This window comes from Amblyomma americanum, chromosome 6, assembly GCF_052857255.1.
Source record: "Amblyomma americanum isolate KBUSLIRL-KWMA chromosome 6, ASM5285725v1, whole genome shotgun sequence".
Classification (NCBI taxonomy): domain Eukaryota; kingdom Metazoa; phylum Arthropoda; class Arachnida; order Ixodida; family Ixodidae; genus Amblyomma; species Amblyomma americanum.
In genome coordinates, this window is record NC_135502.1 from 169,021,089 (window position 1) to 169,042,944 (window position 21,856).

Consider the following 21,856-nt stretch of genomic DNA (forward strand, 5'->3'; position numbering starts at 1 on the left):
TGCCGAACTATCGGATTTTGCTAACAAAAAAAAAATTAATAGGATTCTCCTCAGTGTCCCTTTAAAAGGGTGGACAACAAATATTGTGTACTTGAAGATAGCATTTGTGTCGTAGCAAAAGGTGGCGGTGAAGTGACTGGAACATTTTCGTTGCTGAAAATATTTTCCGCGGTGCTGATGGCAGTTATGCGTGCCTTCCTTTCTTTACCCTTTGATAGAAATAAGCCTCATGATGTCGAGCTATCCCATGGCTTAATGTATTAATGCTTCAGAATCCGCCGCTCGAATAAGTGCTTGGGCGCTGAGGACCACCTTCACAAAACAACAATCGCCGTTGGGAACACACATTCCAAGATATATGAGTAACTCTTCTCTGAGACTTTTGGGGCAGCTTTATTATAGCTCCAAGTTCCTACGGCGGCAGGAATAAGGATAGTGGCACGAAGAAAGATGCCAACGACATGCGACACATATACCACACAGAGAGCGAAAGAGCGCTTAAAACATGCGCCAAGTGGATACATTCCTTATACCCTTCTGCTACACTGGGTGCTCTCCCAACATCGACAAATCAGTTTTGCTCCCAGGTCCTCTGTGTCCGTGTTGTTCATTACACCGCAATACGTATTCCTGCAGCCTGCACCAACTAGCGCACAACAGGATTTGATTGAAGGTTGCCTAAAACCGAAAAATATACAGTCGGGAAGGTCGTTGTCCTGTGTTTCCTGCACTATCAATGCATTCTTTATTTGCGCTGCAGTCCCTTTCTGGAGCAGCCGCGTCCCGTAATGAGCGGCGCAACTCTCACTGTTTTTGCATAGATCAAGAGAAAACGAAACATTTTGAAAGGACAACGGTGGAGCGTAGTCCGCTCGCCTTGCGTGTTAACGTGCACAATAATAACAATGTCGCGTCAAACCCTTCTTGAAAGCAAATATAGGGCAAGGCTTTCTGCACATAATGATACAACGGATGCAGCGCCCACAAATAACGTCCAGCTACAGTGCAGTGTTAGTGGAGCTTCAGCCAATTTAAAAAGAAAAAATGCAGACACTGAGGAAAAATATGGAAAAAAAACTCGGACGGTATAGTTTTCTTTCTTTATTTATTTCTTGGCATCTACATTTTCACGTTTCATAACGACTGTCCACGACCAGTCGATTGTTCGTCCAACTCTGGGGTTTATTCCTCTTGCGGAAGCGTTGTGTTTTTGTTCTGCAATCTCGGTTTTCGCTGGAGCCTAGGTCCGTTTCGTCGCGAGACGTTGCAGAAGGGAGATTAAGACCTACCTCTTGGCACATTCTACAGCTTCGTTTATTTACAAACAATTTAGAACTGTTTAAAGATTGATCAGGGTGGTCGCCATCATGGTGAACGATCTGGAGCGTCAGGCCAGAGCCCTTCTCAACGAAGTGCTGTCAGCCTAACTGCCGAACTAGCACCAAAACGCCAACTTAAACCAGCTTGCCCCGCATTGTAGACAGCATTTTAGTGACCAGTCAGAGCCAATCAGAGTATTTTGTTTTTTAAAAATGAACGACCGATAGACGCCGGAACCCACCAGCTTGTTTACTCGCGAACACCACGTGAATTCCAAGAAGTAGTTCAGCACCTCCGCTAATGGTTACCGTACGCAGTAGAAGCACACGAAAACATATTTTCACGTAGTCGTGACGGCAGTCCGGCAGCCTGGAAGACAGCAAAAACTGCTTATAAAAGCAAAGGTTTATTGGGCAGACCTCCACCCAAAATTAACCCAGTGACTCGGAGGCGGCGTAGCAACAAGCGTGCTCAGCGGTCGTCGAACAAAATCCGCAGCTCTAGGCTGTGCTTACTTTCGAGATACGGCATGCAAAGTTACCACAATAGTCTAGAACAATGTATAATCGCTCTGCCCGAATGCGATCAATCGAAATAAATCTCGTCGCGCCTTCCCCCACAAACAAAGCGATAAAGCCGCGTGCAGGTGGCTTAGAAGAATGAAAAAAACAGTACACTGATTCACGGCAGTACACCCCTCTCAAAGAAGCATCAACCATATGTTTTAAAACAAATAAGGCGACTAGAGACAAACAAAACTGACTGAGGAAAATAAACACCAAGAATAGAAACACAGCGTCCTTTAGGACGCATGATAGGCCATTAGACGGACGACATGGGCAGATTCCGGTCGTAGGCGACGTCGCTGGGATGCAGACATTTCCTCAGGGAAGACTTCACAGTCGAGTTAACCTAGCGGACGAAGAACCTTAAACGGGCATAAATAGCGGTGAAAAAGTTTTTCACTCAATCCATGGCGGTGAATGGACATCCAAATCCAGACTCGGCCTCCAGGCTTGTATTTCGCGTTGTGTATTCTTAGGTTCTATTATCTGGCATCGGTACGGTGCTGGTCTTTGCTCCGTAATCGTACCAATCTTCGAGCGGCTTCTGCGCGCTGAAGGTAAGCGGCGACGTTGACTTCATCTTCTCCGGTAACGTTGGGCAACATGGCGTATAGCATGGTCACGGCTTCCCTGCCATGGACGATCCTAAGAGGTGTCATCTGGATGCTCTCCTGCACTGCGGTGTTGTAGGTGAAGATAATGTAAGGCAGGAGGACGTCCCCGGTGTTCAGTTCAGCACTGACCTACGTGGTGAACATATCAGTGATTGTTTTGTTCAGTTCGTTGGTCTGCGGTCGGTGAGCAGTTATCTTGCGGTGGGTTGTTTGGCTGCAGCGCAGGATTACTTGCGTCAATTCCGCCGTAGACGCTGTTCCTCTGTCCGTGATGAGCACATGCACTCAACGAAACATTTGGCGACTTCTCCTGCTGTTCCTCTCGATAAGGCTTTTGCCTGTGCGTAGCGTGTCAGGTAGTCGGTCGCTACGATGATCCACTTATTCCAGACGTTGACTTCGGGAAAAAACTAAGCAAGTCCATACCGATCGGCTGAAAGGGCCTTGAGGGGGGTTCATTGGGGTTCAGAAATCATGATGGTAGGTTGGGAGCGGTATTTCGTCGCTGACAATCTCGGCAAGCTTTGCATAATGTGCGACATCGGCAGACAGTCGGGGCCAGTATAGGCTACTTGTCTTGAATGCGGCAGAGGGTGCGAGAAATTCCTAGATCCCCAGCAGTCGGCTCCTCTTGTGAACCCTGCAGAACTTCCTGGCAGCTACAACAAGGAGGAGGAGGAGGAGGAGGAGGAGGAGAGACTTTATTTATTACAGGAGAGGTCTGCCTGGTTGTTAGCCTAGCATGCTACTTCGCGAAGCTCTCCTTCACGATGCCGTCATCCTGTATTCAGAACGAAGGCAATCTTCGTTTTGACGAGGCGGGGGGTCAAGGAACCTTGCCTTCCAAGAACTCAGAGGCGTTTTAAGTCGGGGTGCGAGAGTTGCTGCTGTGCTTAAGAGCTGGAGTTCGATGGGTGCCAGGTGCCAGGTGTTCGGTGGTCCGGCGCCGCTGCATTACAGGGACTTGTGACAGACAGTCGGCGTCTGAGACTTTGCGTCCGGACTTGTAAACGACAACCTCAAACTCCTGGAGGCGCAGGCTCCATCCAGCGAGGCAGCCGGAGGGGTCCTTGAAACTGGCAAGCCAGAACAGTGCGTGGTGATCGCTGATCACCTTGAACGGTCGTCTGCACAGGCAGGGGCGGAATTTCGAGGTAGCCCACATGACGACAAGGCACTGTTTCTCAGTTGTCGAATAGTTAGCCTTGGTCTTGGAAAGAGAACGGCTAGGGTATTCCATTATTTTCTCCAGCCCATCTGTTTTCTGAGCAAGGGCGGTGCCTAGGCCCACGCTGCTTGCGTCGGTATAAACTTCAGTATCGGCGTTTTCATCAAAATGCGTGAGGATTGATGGGGACTGTAAATGGCGCTGAAATTCCTTGAAGGCTTCTGCTCGCGGCGCCTCCCATTCAAATGGCACGTCTGCCTTTGTAAGTTTGGTCAGAGGCCCGGCGATGAGCAAAACGTTCTTGATAAATCGTCGGTAATACGCGCACAGACATGCACACAGTTTTATTTTTTTGGCCCGCAGTGGAAATTTAACGATAGCAGCTGTTTTCTGCGGGTATGGGCATACCCCCTCCTTGCTGAAGACGTGGCCTAGATGCAGCAGATCTTCAAAGGCGAAGTGGCAATTCTCTGCTTTCAGTGTTATGCCGGACGACTTGATTACCTCTACAGTACTATTAGAAGCCTTTTCAGGTACACTGCAAAGTTGAAGGCGAAGACAGCGGTGTCATCTAAACTACCAGACTAATTTTCCACTTCAGGCCTGCCACCACCGTACCATTACTCGCTGAAACGTCGCTCGTGCGGAAAAGAGACCAAAGTGCATCACCTTAAGCCCGGAGAGGCTATCTGTAGTGGTTAATGCGGTCATCTCACGATCTCTTTCATCGACCTCAATTTGCCAGTAGCCACCCTTGAGGGCCATCGATGAGAAATACTTGACTTTGCAGAGCTGGCCCATTGCGTCGTCGATGCCGGGAAGGGGGTAGACGTCCTTCTTTCTTATGTTAGTTAACGGCGGTAATTGACGTTAGAATCGAAGTGCGCCGTCTTTTTTTCTCATTTGAACAACTGGTGCCGCCAAGGGGCTCTTTGACGGCTGGATGACGTCGTCGCGAAGCATTTGCTCCGCTTGGTTCAGGATGGTTTGTCGTTCTCACGGCGACACAGGGTAGGGGCTGTGGCGGACACGCCGGGCGTGCAGCTCGGTTATAATGCGATGCTCAGCCATCGGCGTCTGCAGGAGCGTCGGCGATGACGAGAAGCACTCGCTGCAGCTTCGAAGATTGCGTATATGGACTTGTATGTTCTAGGGCAGAGGTGGGTTTATGTCGAAGACGTGCTGTGGTCTTACTTAGGTATCTTCCGGATCTCGATCGCAGAGGGCGAAGGCGTGGCATACCTCGGATAGTAGGTCGAGTAAAGCAATCGTCGTTAATTTGTTAATGTGCATGTATTATTCGCTGAAGATCATCAACAGCACTCCAGCTTGGTCAATTGCGGAAATATGGACGGCCTCTTGCGATGGCTATTCCTCGCTCTAGAAGCAACTCTGTGTTCTCCTCAATGAGAGCTCACATGTTCCTGGCATCCGTGGCACCTACAATGACCATGATGCTTGATCGGGGTGGGACGCTCACTTGTTCATCCAGGACACTCAGGGCAGCATGCTGCTCCATTGTTGTCATTGAAGGGATGGCTTCGTCTGTCGAAAGCGTGATGAGCTTGGAACGCAGGTCGATGATCGCCTTCTGCTCATTAAGGAAATCGATGCCCAGTGTGACGTCGCGGGAACATTGCTGTAGTGCTACGAAGGTCGCAGGATAGGTCACTCGCGCAGTGATCGCCCCGATGGCATGATGAGGGGGCCTCCTATGGTGCCAATTTGTGGGCCGCCCCAAGTGGTCGTGACTTTCAGCAATTGCGCGGCGAATCTTCCATTCATCACCAAATCATCAGCGCCCGTGTCGAATAGAGATGGAACTTTCCGGCCGTCGATAGTCACATTTAAGTCGGATGTCCTGGTTCTTGAGTTGCACATCACCCTCGGCGTCGAGTCACGGCTTCGTCGGGTATGTGGATCGTGGGTGGTTCGTGTCACCGAAGCTCTTCTGGGTGGGGGTGTCGTTTTGAAGGCGCTTCACGTCGTGGTCGAGGTTGTCATTGTGTACGGTGTCGGTTTAGCGGGTGTAGCGTCTTCATGCGGCGTGATCGGTGGAGGGTCTCCGTCAATTCGCTAATGAGCAAACTCACCTCCAAAGGCTGCTTTCTTTATTTTCCTCTGCGGGGCCTGGGGGACCTTCCGCGAATAGCCGCTGCGTAGCTGCGGCCCGGCGACGCAAAACGTTTTGCGGATGGTGATAGTGAGTGGAACAGACGGCTCGATGGCATGCACTCCTCTCTGCGAAGATACTCGTAGATCTCTGGGGGTTGTTGGCGGAGGTGCGCCAGTGCGCATTTGTTGAATAGCCACGCAGGCCCATTCTTCAGTAGGGACGGTGCCGGAGAACATGGCCGGCTTTAGCGCAATGGAAGCACAGCGGCCGGTTGTCGGGAGTCCTCCAGGCGTCGCATTTCCTGAGGCTTCAGCGTAGTTAGTAGGCTGTGCGGGCGGGGGCAGGTGATCGGCGTTGTGGAACAAGTGGTTCATGTCTGAGAGAACAGAGGGTGTCACTGGGGCTGAGGAGTGCGTACTGCAGCGGTGCATGGCATGGCCTGGGAGGTTGCCATCGGAGTCGGGGTGCCAAGTGCCTGTTGGATTTCTTCCCGTACCACATCCACGAGATTCGCTCATTGCGGCTGTGGGGAGGTTGGCAGCAGTCGCCGCAGCTCTTCGCAAGCGATTTCGCGGATATATTTCTTCAAGTGGTCGCTGGTGGTTGCCATCTTGTCCGGGCGAATTTCACATACATGAGCCCGGTTGGTTGTATGCCGATTCTAGATGTCGAGTGTATTTTCGATCGTGGATGCTTCTTGCGTGAATTCCTCCGCTTTTTTTGGCGGCTGACCGTCGTGGACAACAAAGTGTTGTTCCTAGATGCCGCGCACTGGAAACTAAACTTTCTTTGCCTCGGTCGTTTCGGTATCTGGGTGACGACAGGAGTGCTTCATTTCTCCGAAGTAAATGAGGACCGACTCATTCCGGATCTGGGTCCTGGACTTGAGGAGTCCTTCGGCTCTTTCCTTCCTCGTAACAGTCATAAATGCATTTATTAGTTCGTTCTTGAAAAGGTCCTATGTCGTTAGAGAGGACTGGTGGTTTTCGTACCACGTACGGGCTGAGGCCTCCGGTGAGAAAAAGATGTGTTCGATTATTGTCGCATCATGCAAGCTGTTGAGGAATGACACGCGCTCAAATTACCCCAATCATTATTAGAGATCTTCGCCTTGAGAGAGTCATTGAATGCTGTCGGCATCCGCGGCTGCTGCAGGATGGTTTGGTTAGGGGGTTTAACGTCCTAAAGTGACTCAGGCTATGGGGTACGCCCTAGTGAACGGCTCCGGAAATTTCGAACGCCTGGGGTTCTTTAACGTGCACGGACATCGAACAGTACACGGAGCTCTAGAATTTCGCCTCCATCGTAATGCGACCGCCGCATGCCGGATTGAACCTCCGTCTTTCGGGTCAGCAGGATGATCGGGGTCAACGTCTGTGGCGAGGTCTGGGTGGACGTTGCAGCGTCTTTTCTCTCGGGTGCGATTCGGCAGGATCCCGTACTCAGGTTGTGCACCTTGTAGACGTCGGTTAGCTCAGTGAACTGGTGACACATCCTGCGGTGTGAAGCGTAAAGGTCTGGCGGCACGGCTAGCGAAGGGTGCCCGGTACATGGATCTATACACAGTATTTCCACCAGAAATTAGGTAGTGGTGACAGCAGTCCAGCAGTAAGAAAGCATGAAAAAACGGTTTCTGAAAGAAACTTTATTAGGCACACCTGCGGCCCCAAATAACTCAGTCACTCGGTGGCGGCGTAGTAACAACCGTGAGTAGGGGTCATCGAACAGAATGCCCGCTGCTCTCGGCTGTGCTGAATTTAAAGCAGAGAGAGAACTTTTGGAGATACGGCGCGTAAAGTTGCCATTACAGTTTGGAACAACGTGCAATCAGCTCCGCCTAGATGGAATCAATCGAGATAAACCTGGTCGCGTGTTGCATCACAAACAAAGCGATAAAGTTGCGTGGGTGCAGCCTTGAAGAATGAAAAAAAACGTAACAAAGATTCGCGGGAATATACACAACAGAAACAATACTATCCCGCAGCCTAGGCCACGGTTACAGATGCAGTCGCGGCCCCTTTTCAAGTCCCTCTCTTAGGGCTGCGGAGGACATTTCAGAAAAAAGGTATCTTTGATACTGATACCACGGTACTCTAAAAAATTTCCGTGATTTCCATGATCTGAAAGAAGACATGGAACCGAAATTGATTTCCTATACAGATACTCCACACTGTATCGTCCATGTTTTGATATATCACTGAAAATCATTATCATCAGCCTGATTACGCCCACTGCAGGGCAATGGCCTCTCCCTCGTCTCTCCAATAAACCTTGTCCTTTGTCATCTGCGCCCATCGCATACCCGCAAACTTCTTAATCTCATCCGTCCACCTATATTTCTGCTGCCCCCTGCTACGCTTGCCTTCTCTTGCAATACTCTAGGTCATTTCATTTCATTTATTTTCTCCTTAATGGCCCGAAGGGCATTACATAAGGGGATGCGAATTCTCATGTATATTTCTTTAACATAGAAAAAGGTGAATAAAAAGATACAAAACGCAACGAAAGCAAGTATAAAAAAACAAACAAAAATACAGTAAAAATTCAGATATACATCTAAGTTAGATGACAGAAAGCAACCAAAAGCCAGAGAAACAAAAGTTATACTAAGACGCAGAAATGCAACTACGCGAAGTAGCAAAAGAATACAAAGGGTGCAGTCTATCTAGGATGGCTGATGTTTTAGCTTATTACGAATTTGAGTTCTATCTATGCGTGCGACTAAGATTTCGGGTAAGGAATTCCATAAGACTATTGCATTAGGACCCTTAAGGACCAGCGGTTAACTTTCCTTCACATCACATGCCCTGCCCAAGCCCATTTCTTCCTCCTGATTTTGACTACGATGTCATTAACCAGCGTTTGTTTCCTCACTGACTGTGCCCGCTTCCGATCTCTTAACGTTATACACATCATTTTTATTTCCACAGCTCGCTACATTGTTCTTAACTTAAGCTGAACCCTTTTCGTTAACCTCCACGTTTCTGCCCCAAAGCTGAGTACCGGTAAGATACAGATGTTGCACACTTTTTTCTTTAGGGATATTGATAACATGCTATTCATGGTCTGAGAGAACCTGCCATATGCGCTCCACCTCATTCTTATCCTTCTAGTTATTTCCTCTCTCATGATCCGGATCAGCTGCCAGTACCTGCTCTAAGTAGGCGTAATCCCTTACCATTTAACCTTACCATTTACCAAGGAATAAGAGTGAAGCATACCCACTTCGACGCGAATATCCTAAAGAATGTAAAGAGACCCAAGTTTCAATTGAGCCTCTTGCGAACTCGGCCTTCTTCAAGCATTCGATTCACCTAACGAAAAGAATGCGTCAGCTGGTGCATTCAACGCTGCTAGTACTGACGACCCCGTTGACCCGAGTGTGGAAGAGTGCGTTACTTTTGCCGTGCTTTGAAAGTGAACAACAGCTTGCTCTTTCAGCTTCTGAGCTTGACCACGGAAGTGTTCAAATTATCTTTATAACCACCGAACTTTGAAATAAGGCGAAGCACAGCAACCACCGACAGCAATCCATCTCTATTACGTCCAAAATTGTGACAAATCTGTTCAGTATGTTAAGTATTGGCGCCGGCAAGCCCCGCATGAGTGTTTGCGTGAACACCGCCTTGGTGAGCAGCTTCTGTCGCCATTATCACCATCATAATCAGCCTGAATACTGCGGGGAAAAAGGCCTCTCCGTTGTATTTCCAGATAATCCTCTCATTTGCCATCTGCGGCCCCCGTATCCCCGCAAACTTCTTAATCTCGTCTGGCCACACAACATTCCGCCGCCCCCATCTACGGTAGTCTCCTCTTGGAATCCTCCCCTACCCTTAAAGACCAGCGCTTATCTTGCTTTCGCGTTGCATAGACTGCACACGCCAATTTCTTAATGTTGATTTCAACTAGGATGTCATTAAACAGCATTTCTTCTTTGATCTACTCTGCCCTATTAATGTCTCTTACTGTAACCTATCATTTTCCTTGCCATAGCTCGCTGAGTTGTCCTTAACTTAAGCTGAACCCTTTTCGTTAACCTCCACGTTTCTGCCCCATTGGTGAGTGCTGGAAAGATACAGCTGTTGTGTAGTTTTCTGTTGATGAACATTGGTAAACTGTCATTCATGACCTTAGAGATCCTGCCATATGCGCTCCACCCCATTCTTATTATAGCTACTTCGCTCTCATGATTTGCATCAACGGTGCCTAGCTGCCATAAGTAGACGTATTAAGTTACCACTTCCAGCACATCGCTGCAATTTGCGAACTGCTGTTCCCTTGCGATACCGCTGCTGCTGAACATTACTTTCGTTTTCTGCATGTTAATTCTTAGATTCACCGCTGCGCTGTGCCTGTATAGCTCAATGATCATTCTTTGCATTTCATCTCTTGAGTAACTCCTGAGTAACTTGTCAAGGCAGTGTCGTCAGCGAATTACAAATTAGGTATTCCCTATTAACTGTTCACACAACTGTTCCCAATACAGGCTTCAGAACACCTTCTATAAACAGGCGGTGAATTGAATTGGCGCAATCGTGTCTCTCTGCCTCACATCTGTCTTTATTGGAATTTTATTGCTGACTAAATGGATGACTATGGTACCTGTGCAGTCGTGATAGATATCTTCCAGTATTTCACATACGACTCTTTTACACCTTGATTCCGCAATCTCTGCATGACAGCTAAGGTTTCGACTAAAAAAATGCTTTCTCGTAACATATGAGGTTTATATGTAGTGGCTACTCATGTTCTGCGCATTTCCCTATCACAGGAATGCTATTGTGAATGTGGTCTATTGACGAGCATCCTTGCGAAAGTTTGTGTGATCATTTGGCTGATTGATGTCTCAGGTTGCCCTGATTCTATTAGCGATTACCTTAATAAATACCCTGTAGGCAAATGACAGTAAGCGGGTCTGTCTGTAATTTTGAAGTCCTTGGCGTCTCCTTTCTTACGAATGAAGATAATGTTAGCGTTCTTCCAAGCTTCTGCTACGCTAGAGGTCATAAGGCATCGCGTATAAGGGTGGCTTGCTTTCTAGCACAATCTCCCCTCCGTCCATCACAATATCTGCTGTTACACGATCCCGACCAGCTTTTTTCCCACTTTGCATTGTTCCCTAAGGCTTTATTTACTTTCTCTTTCGTTACTGGCGGGATGCCCCATTGCTCTGCGGTAATGTCTTACTCATTAGCGTTATGATTATATTTTATACCGTATAGATTTCGTTAGAACTCTTCGGTTGCTTTAACTATCTTATCCATATTTCTAATGATATTGCCCTCTTTGTCTCTTGAAGCGTAGGTTTGGTTTTTGACCTGTGCTTAGTTCCCTCTTCACTGCTTTTAGGCTACTTCCGTTTATTAGAGCATGCTCTATTATTTTCATATTAAACTTCCTTAGGTCGCCTACCTTGCTGCCTTACGTCAGTTAACTTTGATAGGTGTGTCAGTTCTATTGAGTGAGTATAGTTTAGACGCTTTCATGCTTTGCATTCTTAACCACATCTTTCGTCTCCTGAGACAGCTTCCGGGTATGCTGTCGAGCCATCCTACCGCCTAATTCTACTGTGCACTCCGTAATGATAGCTGTGAGATTATCGTTCATTCCTCTAACACTAAGGTCAGCTTCCTCAGTTAAGGCCAAATATATTTTCCGCAGGGATATCTTGAATGCCTCTACTTTTAATTTTACTACTAACTCGTTAATGGGCATCCGCTTCACCAGTTTATTCCGTTCCTTCTTTAAGTCTAAGCTAATTCGAGACTTTGCTATTCTGTAGTCACAACGGCGCACCTTTCCGAGGACCTCCACATCCTGTTCGATACCAGGGCCACCGCTTAGTATGAAGTCGATATCATTCATTGTCTCCCCAATGGGGCTCTTCCACGTCCACTTCCTGGTCTCTCGTTTTCGGGAGAAGGTATTCATGATCGACAAACTTTTTCTCTGGGCAAACTCTGCTAATAAGTCCTTCCTGCTACTCCTGGACCAGGTGCCGCAGCTTTTGTAGCTCAGTATGTTTTGCACTGTGTGTGTTCTCATGAAATGTGCTGCGTCGGTATCGCCGTCACGTGTATAAACGAATTGTTGTTTCTACCCCGACGGCGAGCCTCTATCCTCGTTCCTTCTGGCAAATTGGCGTGCAGGACCACAACATATATGACGTCAATCCGCCTTGCGTAGATAACAAAAATTGATCGCGGCAATGGCACTCGCATAGCAATTTCGTAATTTTGTTTTATGTCTTCTTTTAGTGTGCTGCCCTGTAAGCGAGCCTCAATCGGCGACACTTTCTTTTTTAATATAGTATCGTTAAAGTACACGATATTCAGAAAATGCATTTTCGATAAAGAGTTTGCGAAACTTAAATTCTTGACAAACGAACTCACCGATACTCAAATTATATTGAATGTATTAATGGAGATGTATGCATCTCCCATACTGGCCATGCCTGCCTTCGCGGAGAGATGTGTCGTTCGTGCGTGCCGCGTTCGGCGGGCGAAGTGACGCCTCTCGCCCCTTTTGAAACCGAACAGGTACGCCTTTCGGCACTCGGCTCCGCTTTTCGGCAAGAAAGCGACCCTAAAAGACTTTGGCTTTTCGCAGTCGTCGACCCGCCGTTCTAAACTGCAACGAATCTCTAACTTGAATTCACCTCATCCATCTGGTCACCGCATAAAGCCTATTTAGTACAATCGCTAGAACGCATTCAGAACCGCGCGGCATGTTTTATAACCCGGAAATATGCCCGACAAACTAGTGTCACTAACCTAAAATTATCGCTATCACTCCCGACACTAGAGGTACGTAGGAAGGTCGCTTTGCTTTGTCTTTTTCATAAAATAATGCATAGTCAGCATCCTAGTACCCTCCCCCTTCCCGAACCACATCGCACATCCCGTCGTCTTTAAATCACCACAGTTTTAGGCGCATATTTGGTAGAACCACGGCTTTTAATTCATCAGCGCTGCCGCGTGCCGTAATCTACTGGACCGATCTTCCTGATCGCATTGCTACCATTCATGACCCCGCAGCCTTCAAAGAGCAAGTATTGCTGTGGTTTTCTTAGTTGCTTTATAGGTTGCCTTGTATTCTGTTAATCAACTTTTAGTCACCTCTGTTAGTTGTCACCCATTAGGTAAAGATGCATGATTTGCTTTTGCGTCATCTTGTGTCCTTCCCTTCCTGTACATGCCCCGCTCACACAATACTCATAATTGGAGCCTGTGAGTATCATGAATAAAAAAATTAAAAATGCCTGTGCTTTAGCTCTGGTTAAACATGGTGTAACGCGATAGCCACATCTGGCCGAGTGGAACTCGTTCAGTCGAATTGCAAAGTCAGTCGTTCACCGCTCCGTTTCGCCGGGCGTTCCTTCTTCATCTTCGTCCCTGCCTGGACGTGGATTCACTCTCCCCCTCTCTACTCCCCCATCCCCCGGATTAGCCGGCGCGCCGCGCCGCCGGCAGCTCCTCCGCATCACGTGACCAACCACGTGACGAGCCACGGCGCCGCCACGGAGCTCAAGGGCGGCCACGCAGCTCAAGTGGTGCCACGCTGAAGGCTCGAAGTGCTAGCGTAGTGTAGCTATCGCTACAATAAATTTGTTTTAAAACCACCGGGCGACCGGCGCCATGGTGTAGGCAGCGCAAAGCACCCCTTACTGAAATATGCAGGTGTAGGTGGCAGGCAGCCTATATGCAGGTGGCCCTCTGCTCATCGGCCGGCAAACTTAGCGTGCGGGCTTAAAGCTTCACGTATGTGGAAATATCTCTCGAGAGCTGTTTGCTCATGCCGAACTCGTATCGCGGAATGTCACAGAACGCCTATGGATTATGACGCGCGTGGCAGCACTACAAATAAAATGCGAGCAGCATTTTCAGTTCAGTTTAATTTGTTTTTACTTCATCAGTGGCCTGAATGAGGTTCAGTGCGTTTGGCAGGTTCTCTTAGATTGTGAACGGCAGCTAACCTATATCCCTCAAGAGAAAAGTTTACAACAGCTGTATCTTACTGGTATTCGCCTACGGGGCAGAAACGTCAAGCCTAAGGAAAAGAGTTCAGCTTAAGTTAAGGACCACGCAGCGAGCCATGGAAAGAAAAATGATAGGTGTAACGTTAAGACATCGGAAGCGGGCAGAGTGGGTCAGGGAACAAACGCGGGAACAAAATCAAGAGGAAGAAATTGGCTTGGGCAAGGCATGTAATTCGAAGGCAAGATGACCGCTGGTGCTTAAGGGTAACGAAGTGGATTCCAAGAGAAGCTAAGCGTAGCAGGGATCGGCAGAAAGTTAGGTGTGCGGAGGAGATTAAAAGTTTGAGGGGATAGGGCAGCCGTGGCTGCCGCAGGTCAAGGTAAATTGGAGACGCCTTGCTCTGCAGTGGGCGTAGTCAGGCTGATGATTACTATTATGATGATAATGATGAATTCTGAGCCCCGGCGCCTTTAGTGTCTCATTATTTTGCTCTATAACCTTACTGACCCTAGTGAAAAATTTTCGTCTATTCTTTCCTTCTGCGCACTCAGCGATGCACCAGAAAAGCATGATTGAGAGGCTGCATAACAAACTAGGTGCAAGAAACACACGCTATTCATGAAAAGTTCCTTGCAGTGCAGCCTTGAATATTTTTTTCATGAACCCTAACGCACCCGGGGTTTATGAAGACAGTGCCAGCTAATGCCGACAAAAATGTCCTATTGAATAATAAACACTTATAGCGCAAGCAAAAAAACGGCATGAAGGCTAAACACGAGAAAAGTAAAGACAGCAACAAGAAAATGCCGACTAAGTAGAGAAAAATAGAAAATTGTCATAATTAACCACATCATCTTTGGGAACCCCTTGCTTAGTGTAAAAAAAAGAAAGAATGAACAAACATTTATTGCAATGGAGGGATGGCTCTGAGCCACTGTTCAGGAATGAGGTCGGGTGGGGGTGTAGGTGCAACAGCAATTTCTTGTCGGTTTTTTTCGTAGCCTTCAAAGCTGCGCGTGGTAACTTACTCCACAAGTGGTCTCTTGCAAGACAGAAAACACCTATGCACAACACGTGCACCCACTCCCAAGAACACTGTAGAAAAGATGCACAACATCTTATAAAGACTTGCCCATCTTTCTCGCCAGGAAGAAACAAAATTTAGCACACACCACATGACGCCATGGCCACCAGAGCAAACCAGATACGATCAAACACCGCAGCACCAGATGACATCGCGGCATACGGTACTAAGAGCAGCCTGCTTCGAGTAGAAGAGAGGTTGTAAAAGAAACCAAAAATACTCATGCAGCCAAACAAGAAGCGCAAAAATAAAAACAGAAGCGTCGCATTGCAAGCGGGCTTCATGGGGATTTTATTAAGCTTTACAATGCAACTGGTAAGCAGCAAAAGACCGCATTGATCCTATAAAAGCATCTCTTATACCCACCACCAATCCCGGAGGTCCTGGGTGTCCCTTGCCACCTTTTTCACCGGGAAGTCCCTGCGGTGTAAAAAGGAGGACGGTTACTTGCATGGGGTCACGAAGTCGAACGCATGCGTGAGCGCAATGGTGTAGCCAAGCGGGCGTGTGCAAGCGTATTTGCGATAGTACACATAGTCGTTTCGAGAGCACAATATGTTCTGCCTTCGCGGGAAGTAATTGCGGTCTTCCTCGGTTGATGCTCAGACAAGAACAAGGAAAAATATCATATCACTTTTCCTAGTCTCATTATACTTCACACTGTTATCTTAGAATGATGCAATCTGAACTCGACACCGTCGCCTTGCTTTTTTGCCGTTCCACATATCCCATACCGCACTCACGCTTCGGCCACATTACGCAACATGAAATCATTGCTGAAGACTTTTATAACCGATACACGTTATGGCGTGGAGACGCCGCAGGGTTGGGGAAAAACGAAAAATGACTGTGGTTTAGCTCTGGTTAAACCTGGAGTGACGCTATAGATAGATATGGCCGAGTGGAACTCGTTCAGTCGAATTGCGAAGTCAGTCTTTCGCCGCTCCGTTTCGCTGGGCGTTCCTGCTTCATCTTCGTCCCTGGACGTGGATTCACTCTCTCCTCCCTCTACACTACCCCCCCCCCTCCCCCACTCGGTTTCGTTGGCACGCCGCGCCGACGGGAGCTGCTCCGCACCATGTGACCAACACGTAACCAGCCACGGCGCCGCCCAAGGAGTGCCACGCTGAAGGCTAGAAGTGCTAGCGTAATGTAGCTATCGCTACGAAAACTAGATTTACGAATTCCCTCCATTCTTTCCCTCTAGATCAAACGACGAAGGTCTTTAAATGAATTGAAATCCCTGCATTGCTCTCAAGCGTTATTCGTCAGTTTTTTAACTGGCAAGTAACTGATGGCATTTTTCTACCGCCGCTTAGATTCAGCACCTTCAATTTTAAAGCACAGTAGCCCGAACGAGTTTTCACGGTGGCACCTCTTCTTATAATTGAACGATTAGTTTCTTTAAATAACTTTAGTGCTTGAAATGGTATGCGGCCATTGCGCTTTCGACATTTTCGCGAATAAATGATATGTATATTAAGGTTTACTGTAAAACAAGATATTATCAAAGCATAGATGTAATTAAGAATTATTTTTGGTTCATGCGGACTTTGAGCAAGAAGGTCTCGAGTTCGGGCGTTGCATCTCAGCTTTTCGAATACAAATTAAAACCTAATTCAATGATACATTAATGAAAAGGCACTTCAGATGCACAGAGCAAATATCGCTCCACTCATGACAATAATGTTAACGGCGTCTGCTTCATGGCCAAAAAAGTAATTTTCAGGCCAAGAAAGTGAGACACGCAAAGAGGAAGGTTTCCAAAAATTATTTTTTTTCCAAACCTCTAAGTTCCAACAAGCACAGACTACTAATTTCCGCATTAAGATTACGCAAAGCATATATAGCCAAACATCGTCACAAATGATTCGCGCCTTTCTAGACGCTCATACAGGAGACGTTTAAAATATGATAACATTCTATTCCCCATTTTCGGTGCAAAGAAATTTAAACTCGTTATGACTTATCATGTTTTCCAATCTGTTATTTACTCCATGAGCCAGTGGGGCTACAATAAAAATTCATGTACCTTCCCATCTTCTCGCTCGCATCTAATTTCTTTTTGCATGGCAAGGTACGCTTGCATTTTTTTCACTTAACCTTTCAAAGCTAGCTATTTTATCAAAATTTTGGAGTATGCCTTACTTAAAACGACCCCTATGTCGTATTCCGATTCTGAGAAAATTCTTGAATTCTTGCTCAGTGGTCGGTTTCTTGGGAGATTAGATTACAATATTTTAATTAACAGAACTCAGTTATGTTTCACAAAGTAAAGAGGCTTGGTCCTTGTAAAAGCTAAAAGCTAAAGTGGAATGTTTTTTCCTCCCAACGGAGTTTCAGCACGCGCACTGGTTTTGACGAACTGTACTTTCCTACTCTCTTAATATTTTGAAGTACATTTTGCAGCTTGTGTTTCTGCGCTTGCTGGTCAAACATAGATGAAAACAAAATATTTCGCCTCCTCTGGCGCCTTTTCCCCGAATGTCTCTCAGCCGCGCTTGCATACTTTCCTCTGTTTGTTTTTTGGAAGCCATGGATTTCTTAATTTACAGGATATGAAGTCACTGATTCAGTTACAAGTTTTTTTCTATTTTTCTTATTTCCATGATGCGATTATGATGCCAGGGAAATCATGTTTTGGATTGGCGACCGCAGTGACTGGAGTACTGGCCCGTGTCCAGCAATGGTATTGCCAAGTAGCGCAGAGCTGACCTCGAGGCCGACGATGTAGCACTCATGCTGTGGCGTATCGACAGCCATTGTCGTTTCCTTTCGTCTGCTCCAGTTATGAAAGCACGCCTTTCTAACAAGCACATGTCAGTATAATAGCCCCTGAGTCATATTACTACCTCGCCAAATTCAGTGCTCTGATGTGCAATAGTACTCTGTCCGAAAAAGCAAAAAACAACCGTGTTTATTATTTCCTCTGCTTTAAAATTATAAACTAGAACGTACTTGTTAGGCGTAATATTTATCGCCACTTCACTTTTCGTCATCACTTCATTTGTTTACAAACTGAGCTGGAATCATTAGTAACGGCAATAGTTAGTTGTATGCCGGTTAATTTTAATGTTCAACCATCTTTCTGGCCAAGATTTTGCACTCAAATCATTTTATCTTCAGTTGAAAGCGCCACTCCAGTATGGTGGTGCCATTCACCGGCTCAGATTTCACAGCATTAGGACAGGGGATGACATTCACAGGGCGCCTTCGAACACCCTAACGCCCGTGCTTCTTTGTTCCCTGTAATGTCGCACTCGGCCTTATGAATCCGCTGCACAATCGATCCTTTATGCTATCTTATCAATGTCGACTTTTCTATTTCAGCTACGGAGGTGTTAAGGCGCCCACCGTTCGCTGAGTCAGTTACGCTGTCCCGCGGCCCTTTACGTTCTTTTTGTACCGTAAAACAACGACTACGATTCTTATTACTACGCCAACTACTACTATATCTGCTATTTTATTTATTTTATTTTTTTAATTTACAAATGCTGTTTTCTCGGAGGAGACACATAGCAGGAGTGCGTACATACATTAGTAAAAACAAATAACATGGGTAGCATAGAAATAGATAACGTAGAAGTACTAAAAGCAGATCAACAGGTCAAATTGTTATGCAACTGAACAATGAACTCTTCAATTGGCAATGCGCGAAGTGAGCCGTCCAATCGATTCCAAATTTCAACAGTTAGCGTGAAAAAAGAAAGTTTAATGCAGTCCACATGTGGTTTGAAAGGAACATTGTTTATTTGCTGGTTCCGTCGGGTTGCCCCGTGCGCTTGAGGACACAAATGAGAAGGGTGCCTGGATGCCAGATGACGTGTGAACGATCTTGTGCAGCATGATGATGCGTTCACGTGTGCGCCTACGTTCTAAAGTTTGCAAAGTAAAAGTGTGCACATGTGTAGAAGGTGAAAAGTTTCGATCGTACCGGCCGAAGATGAACCGCATTGCTTTTTTTTTTAACTGATTCTAAACGGCCAATGTCGCGCGCGTGATGAGGGGACCAAACAGTTGAGACATACTCTAGGATCGGTAGAACTAGTGATTTGTAAGCAGTTAGTTTGCATTCCTTCGTGGCATTTTGTAAGGTTCGTTTGAGATAGCCATGTTTTCGAAGATCTTTCTCAGAAATGTTATTAATTTGAACATTCCATTTTAAGCTACATGAAAAAATAACACCCAGGTATCTGAACTCGCTGACATGGGCCAAGCAGTTACCGTTATTACTGTAAGAAAAATGCAGCGGATTCTTTTTGTTACCGAATGTCATCGCAACCGTTTTAGTGAATTTAATTTTCATTTCCGATTCGTTACTCTATTCATACAACAATGAAAATTTTTTGTTTAGTCCCTGTTGACCATGGGCGTTAGCAACGTTGCGATAAAGCACGCAGTCGTTTACATATGGGCATAACTTCACTGCGGCGTCTTTAATAACATTTGCTAAATTATTAATGAAAATTATAAATAGTAGAGGTCCAAAAACTACCACCGCGTTTAAAAGGGAAAGTTCGTTTGTGAAATGAGCCCATGTAATCGCGCTTGCGCTGCTTTTTCATGTTACTAGCAAATGTGCATTACATTCGGAACAGTTGTAAAATATGCAATTGTGCGCCACCCTCGCAAGGGGCTGTTTGATTTCTGACCATCTTTTTACTTTACTCGGCTGGAGTTATTCAAGATGGTCTGGACACCTCCTCCCCAAAGCTTGCGAACATAACCTTACATCGCTGCCATTAGACTTAGCAGAGGATAGACATATGAAAATGTGTATGAATGCGCCTTGGATAAAAGAAAGTATATTCGTTGCCTTAAAGTTGCGTTAGATGAGCCTTGACCAGCAGGTGTTCGTGCGGTTCTCCACGGCTTGTTTCGATGCTCCTCGATCCTAAAAGCTGCCATACTTGCGCGATCGTTATTTCCATCCTGGGAAAAGAGTAGACGTAGCGCAAAAGACGAGAAGGAAAGCATCGTCATTGGCATATCAAAACTAACGTCTATTTTTTCTGTCAAGTGCTCCTTCTCCCTGTTTTTTTCTTCATAATTCTTCCAAAATGGGCTTCTTAACTTCCTTCCTTCTTTCTATATGTGCCGTGTGCTCGCTGTGATCCCCATCAGCCCAACCATGTCCATGGCAGGACAAAGGCCTGTCCCACTGCCCTACAACTAATCCTGTTCTCCCCAGCTAGCTATAGTTTTCAGTTGCCGATATGATAAAATTCGCACATTGCCGAACTACTGTGTTGATGTTGAGCAAGTTCTCGTGGCTTGATGAAGTTGTCAAGCGTGAGCTTTAAAAATCAGGACGCTCGCATTCATTTGTACCGTCATGACAAATACATTCAAGTACATTAGACATGTCGGCCTAATTTCTTTCCAAGGAAAAGACTGCTGAAAGGTCCAGGCGACCCTCACCCTGGCACCGTCGTGTCCCGGTGGTCCTGCCTCTCCGCGGACACCCTGAGGGCCGGGCAACCCGGCGCGGCCCCTCTCGCCAGGGAAGCCTCTCTCGCCTCGGTCGCCGCTGGGGCCCGGGGGACCCGGTGGACCCGCCGTCCCCGGCTGACCCTCTTTTCCTGCGGGGCCCGGGCTTCCCGGCAATCCTGGCATTCCCTACAGACAGTGCCAAGAACAGCGATCAGGTCTTCACTACTGTACACGCAGTGGAGGACATATCGAAGAACACCAGCTGAATGGCTGAAATAAAAATAGTAATCTCCAGTTTGGAAACCCCACCAATTATATCTTGCTAACGCCCTTGACGAAGTTCAAAATAGACCCACTAGATTCATTCATTTATGCTCCTCACACAATGTCAGCATTTCTTCCCTAAAAAGGCAGTCGGATCTACAGCATCCTCCATTTCGCCGCCGCATTGCCAGTCTCTGTCTTTATGCAAGTTTTATTGTTCTGCACTTCATGAGAAACCCTATATCTGCGCACCTGATTCACATTTTTATGTCCGCACTGGTCACCCCTTTCCCTTCAAGCTTCAAGACCACGTAATTGAACTACTACCTTTTCAGCGTCATTCTTTCCAAGAACGGCAGCCAACTGGAACGACCTTCCCCACCACATCACTGCCACCACCTGTCCCATGATGTGCCGTCAGTGTTTCAGCGCATCATGTATAAAGGGAATATTTATTTTTTTGCCCACCACTTATGTAAGACCCCAGACGGCGTCTTAGGGCAATAAAATGAAATTATATTAAAAAAATGCAAATACACACACATGATGGAATGATAACTACACATGCATAAATGCAAAATGCAGAAGAAAATTATGCGAAACAATATACAAGTTAAAAGAATAGAAAAAAGAAATACATGTAAAGTGCATCAACAGCACCAATTTTGCTTTTCGGAGGAAACTAGCCCGCAGAATTCTAAAGCGTTCTAAAGAGCTGCGTAGGAAGCCTACCTGAAATCCCCTGGCACCCATGGGTCCTGGCAACCCTCTCTCGCCAGTGTCTCCGGGACGACCGGCGGGCCCGGGCGACCCCGTCGCCCCTTCTTTGCCGACGTCACCGCGGGGACCCGGCGGCCCAGGTGGTCCTGGACGGCCATCAGTGCCAGCCTCGCCCTGCGTTTGAGAACATGGCAGTGCGCCCAATTTCGCTTCACATGAGAACAAAAAAACTGAATACCAATTCTCGTTTTTCATTCACATGAGTCGCATTCTGGCCGACATGTCCAAACCACTTGGAGCGGCATTTCTGATCTTTTAAAAGCTCTTTGCTAAGCAAAGAGTAAGCGGCACCAAGCTTTGTCCCCCCTACAACGCGCTATGTGCAAGTGACATACTTGGACGGGTTTTACATCAAACACGCACTCCTACCGGCAATGTTATTACAGCTATGCAGCGCGCTGCAGAGCCTTCGTCAACCGAGGTTAAGTACCGTCAATAATCGAGCCGTGCCAGTGCTACCATTGCTTCAAGTAGCCAAATTTCCAACAACATCTGTTGTTCTGTCACAGAAGCCCTGTCGCGACTGCCATGA

General features: G+C 46.9%; 1 protein-coding gene across 1 annotated transcript in view; it reads right to left on the reverse strand.

The window, feature by feature from the left end:
• Positions 1–21,856, reverse strand: part of LOC144094168 (uncharacterized) — a 459,487-nt gene that overhangs the window by 145,880 nt on the left and 291,751 nt on the right. The window contains exons 27-29 of the mRNA XM_077628085.1: positions 21,277–21,438; positions 20,269–20,466; positions 15,214–15,267 (exon numbers count right to left, since the gene is read on the reverse strand). Coding sequence (XP_077484211.1) covers positions 15,214–15,267; positions 20,269–20,466; positions 21,277–21,438 — 414 coding nt within the window. The remainder of the gene's footprint in view (positions 1–15,213; positions 15,268–20,268; positions 20,467–21,276; positions 21,439–21,856) is intronic.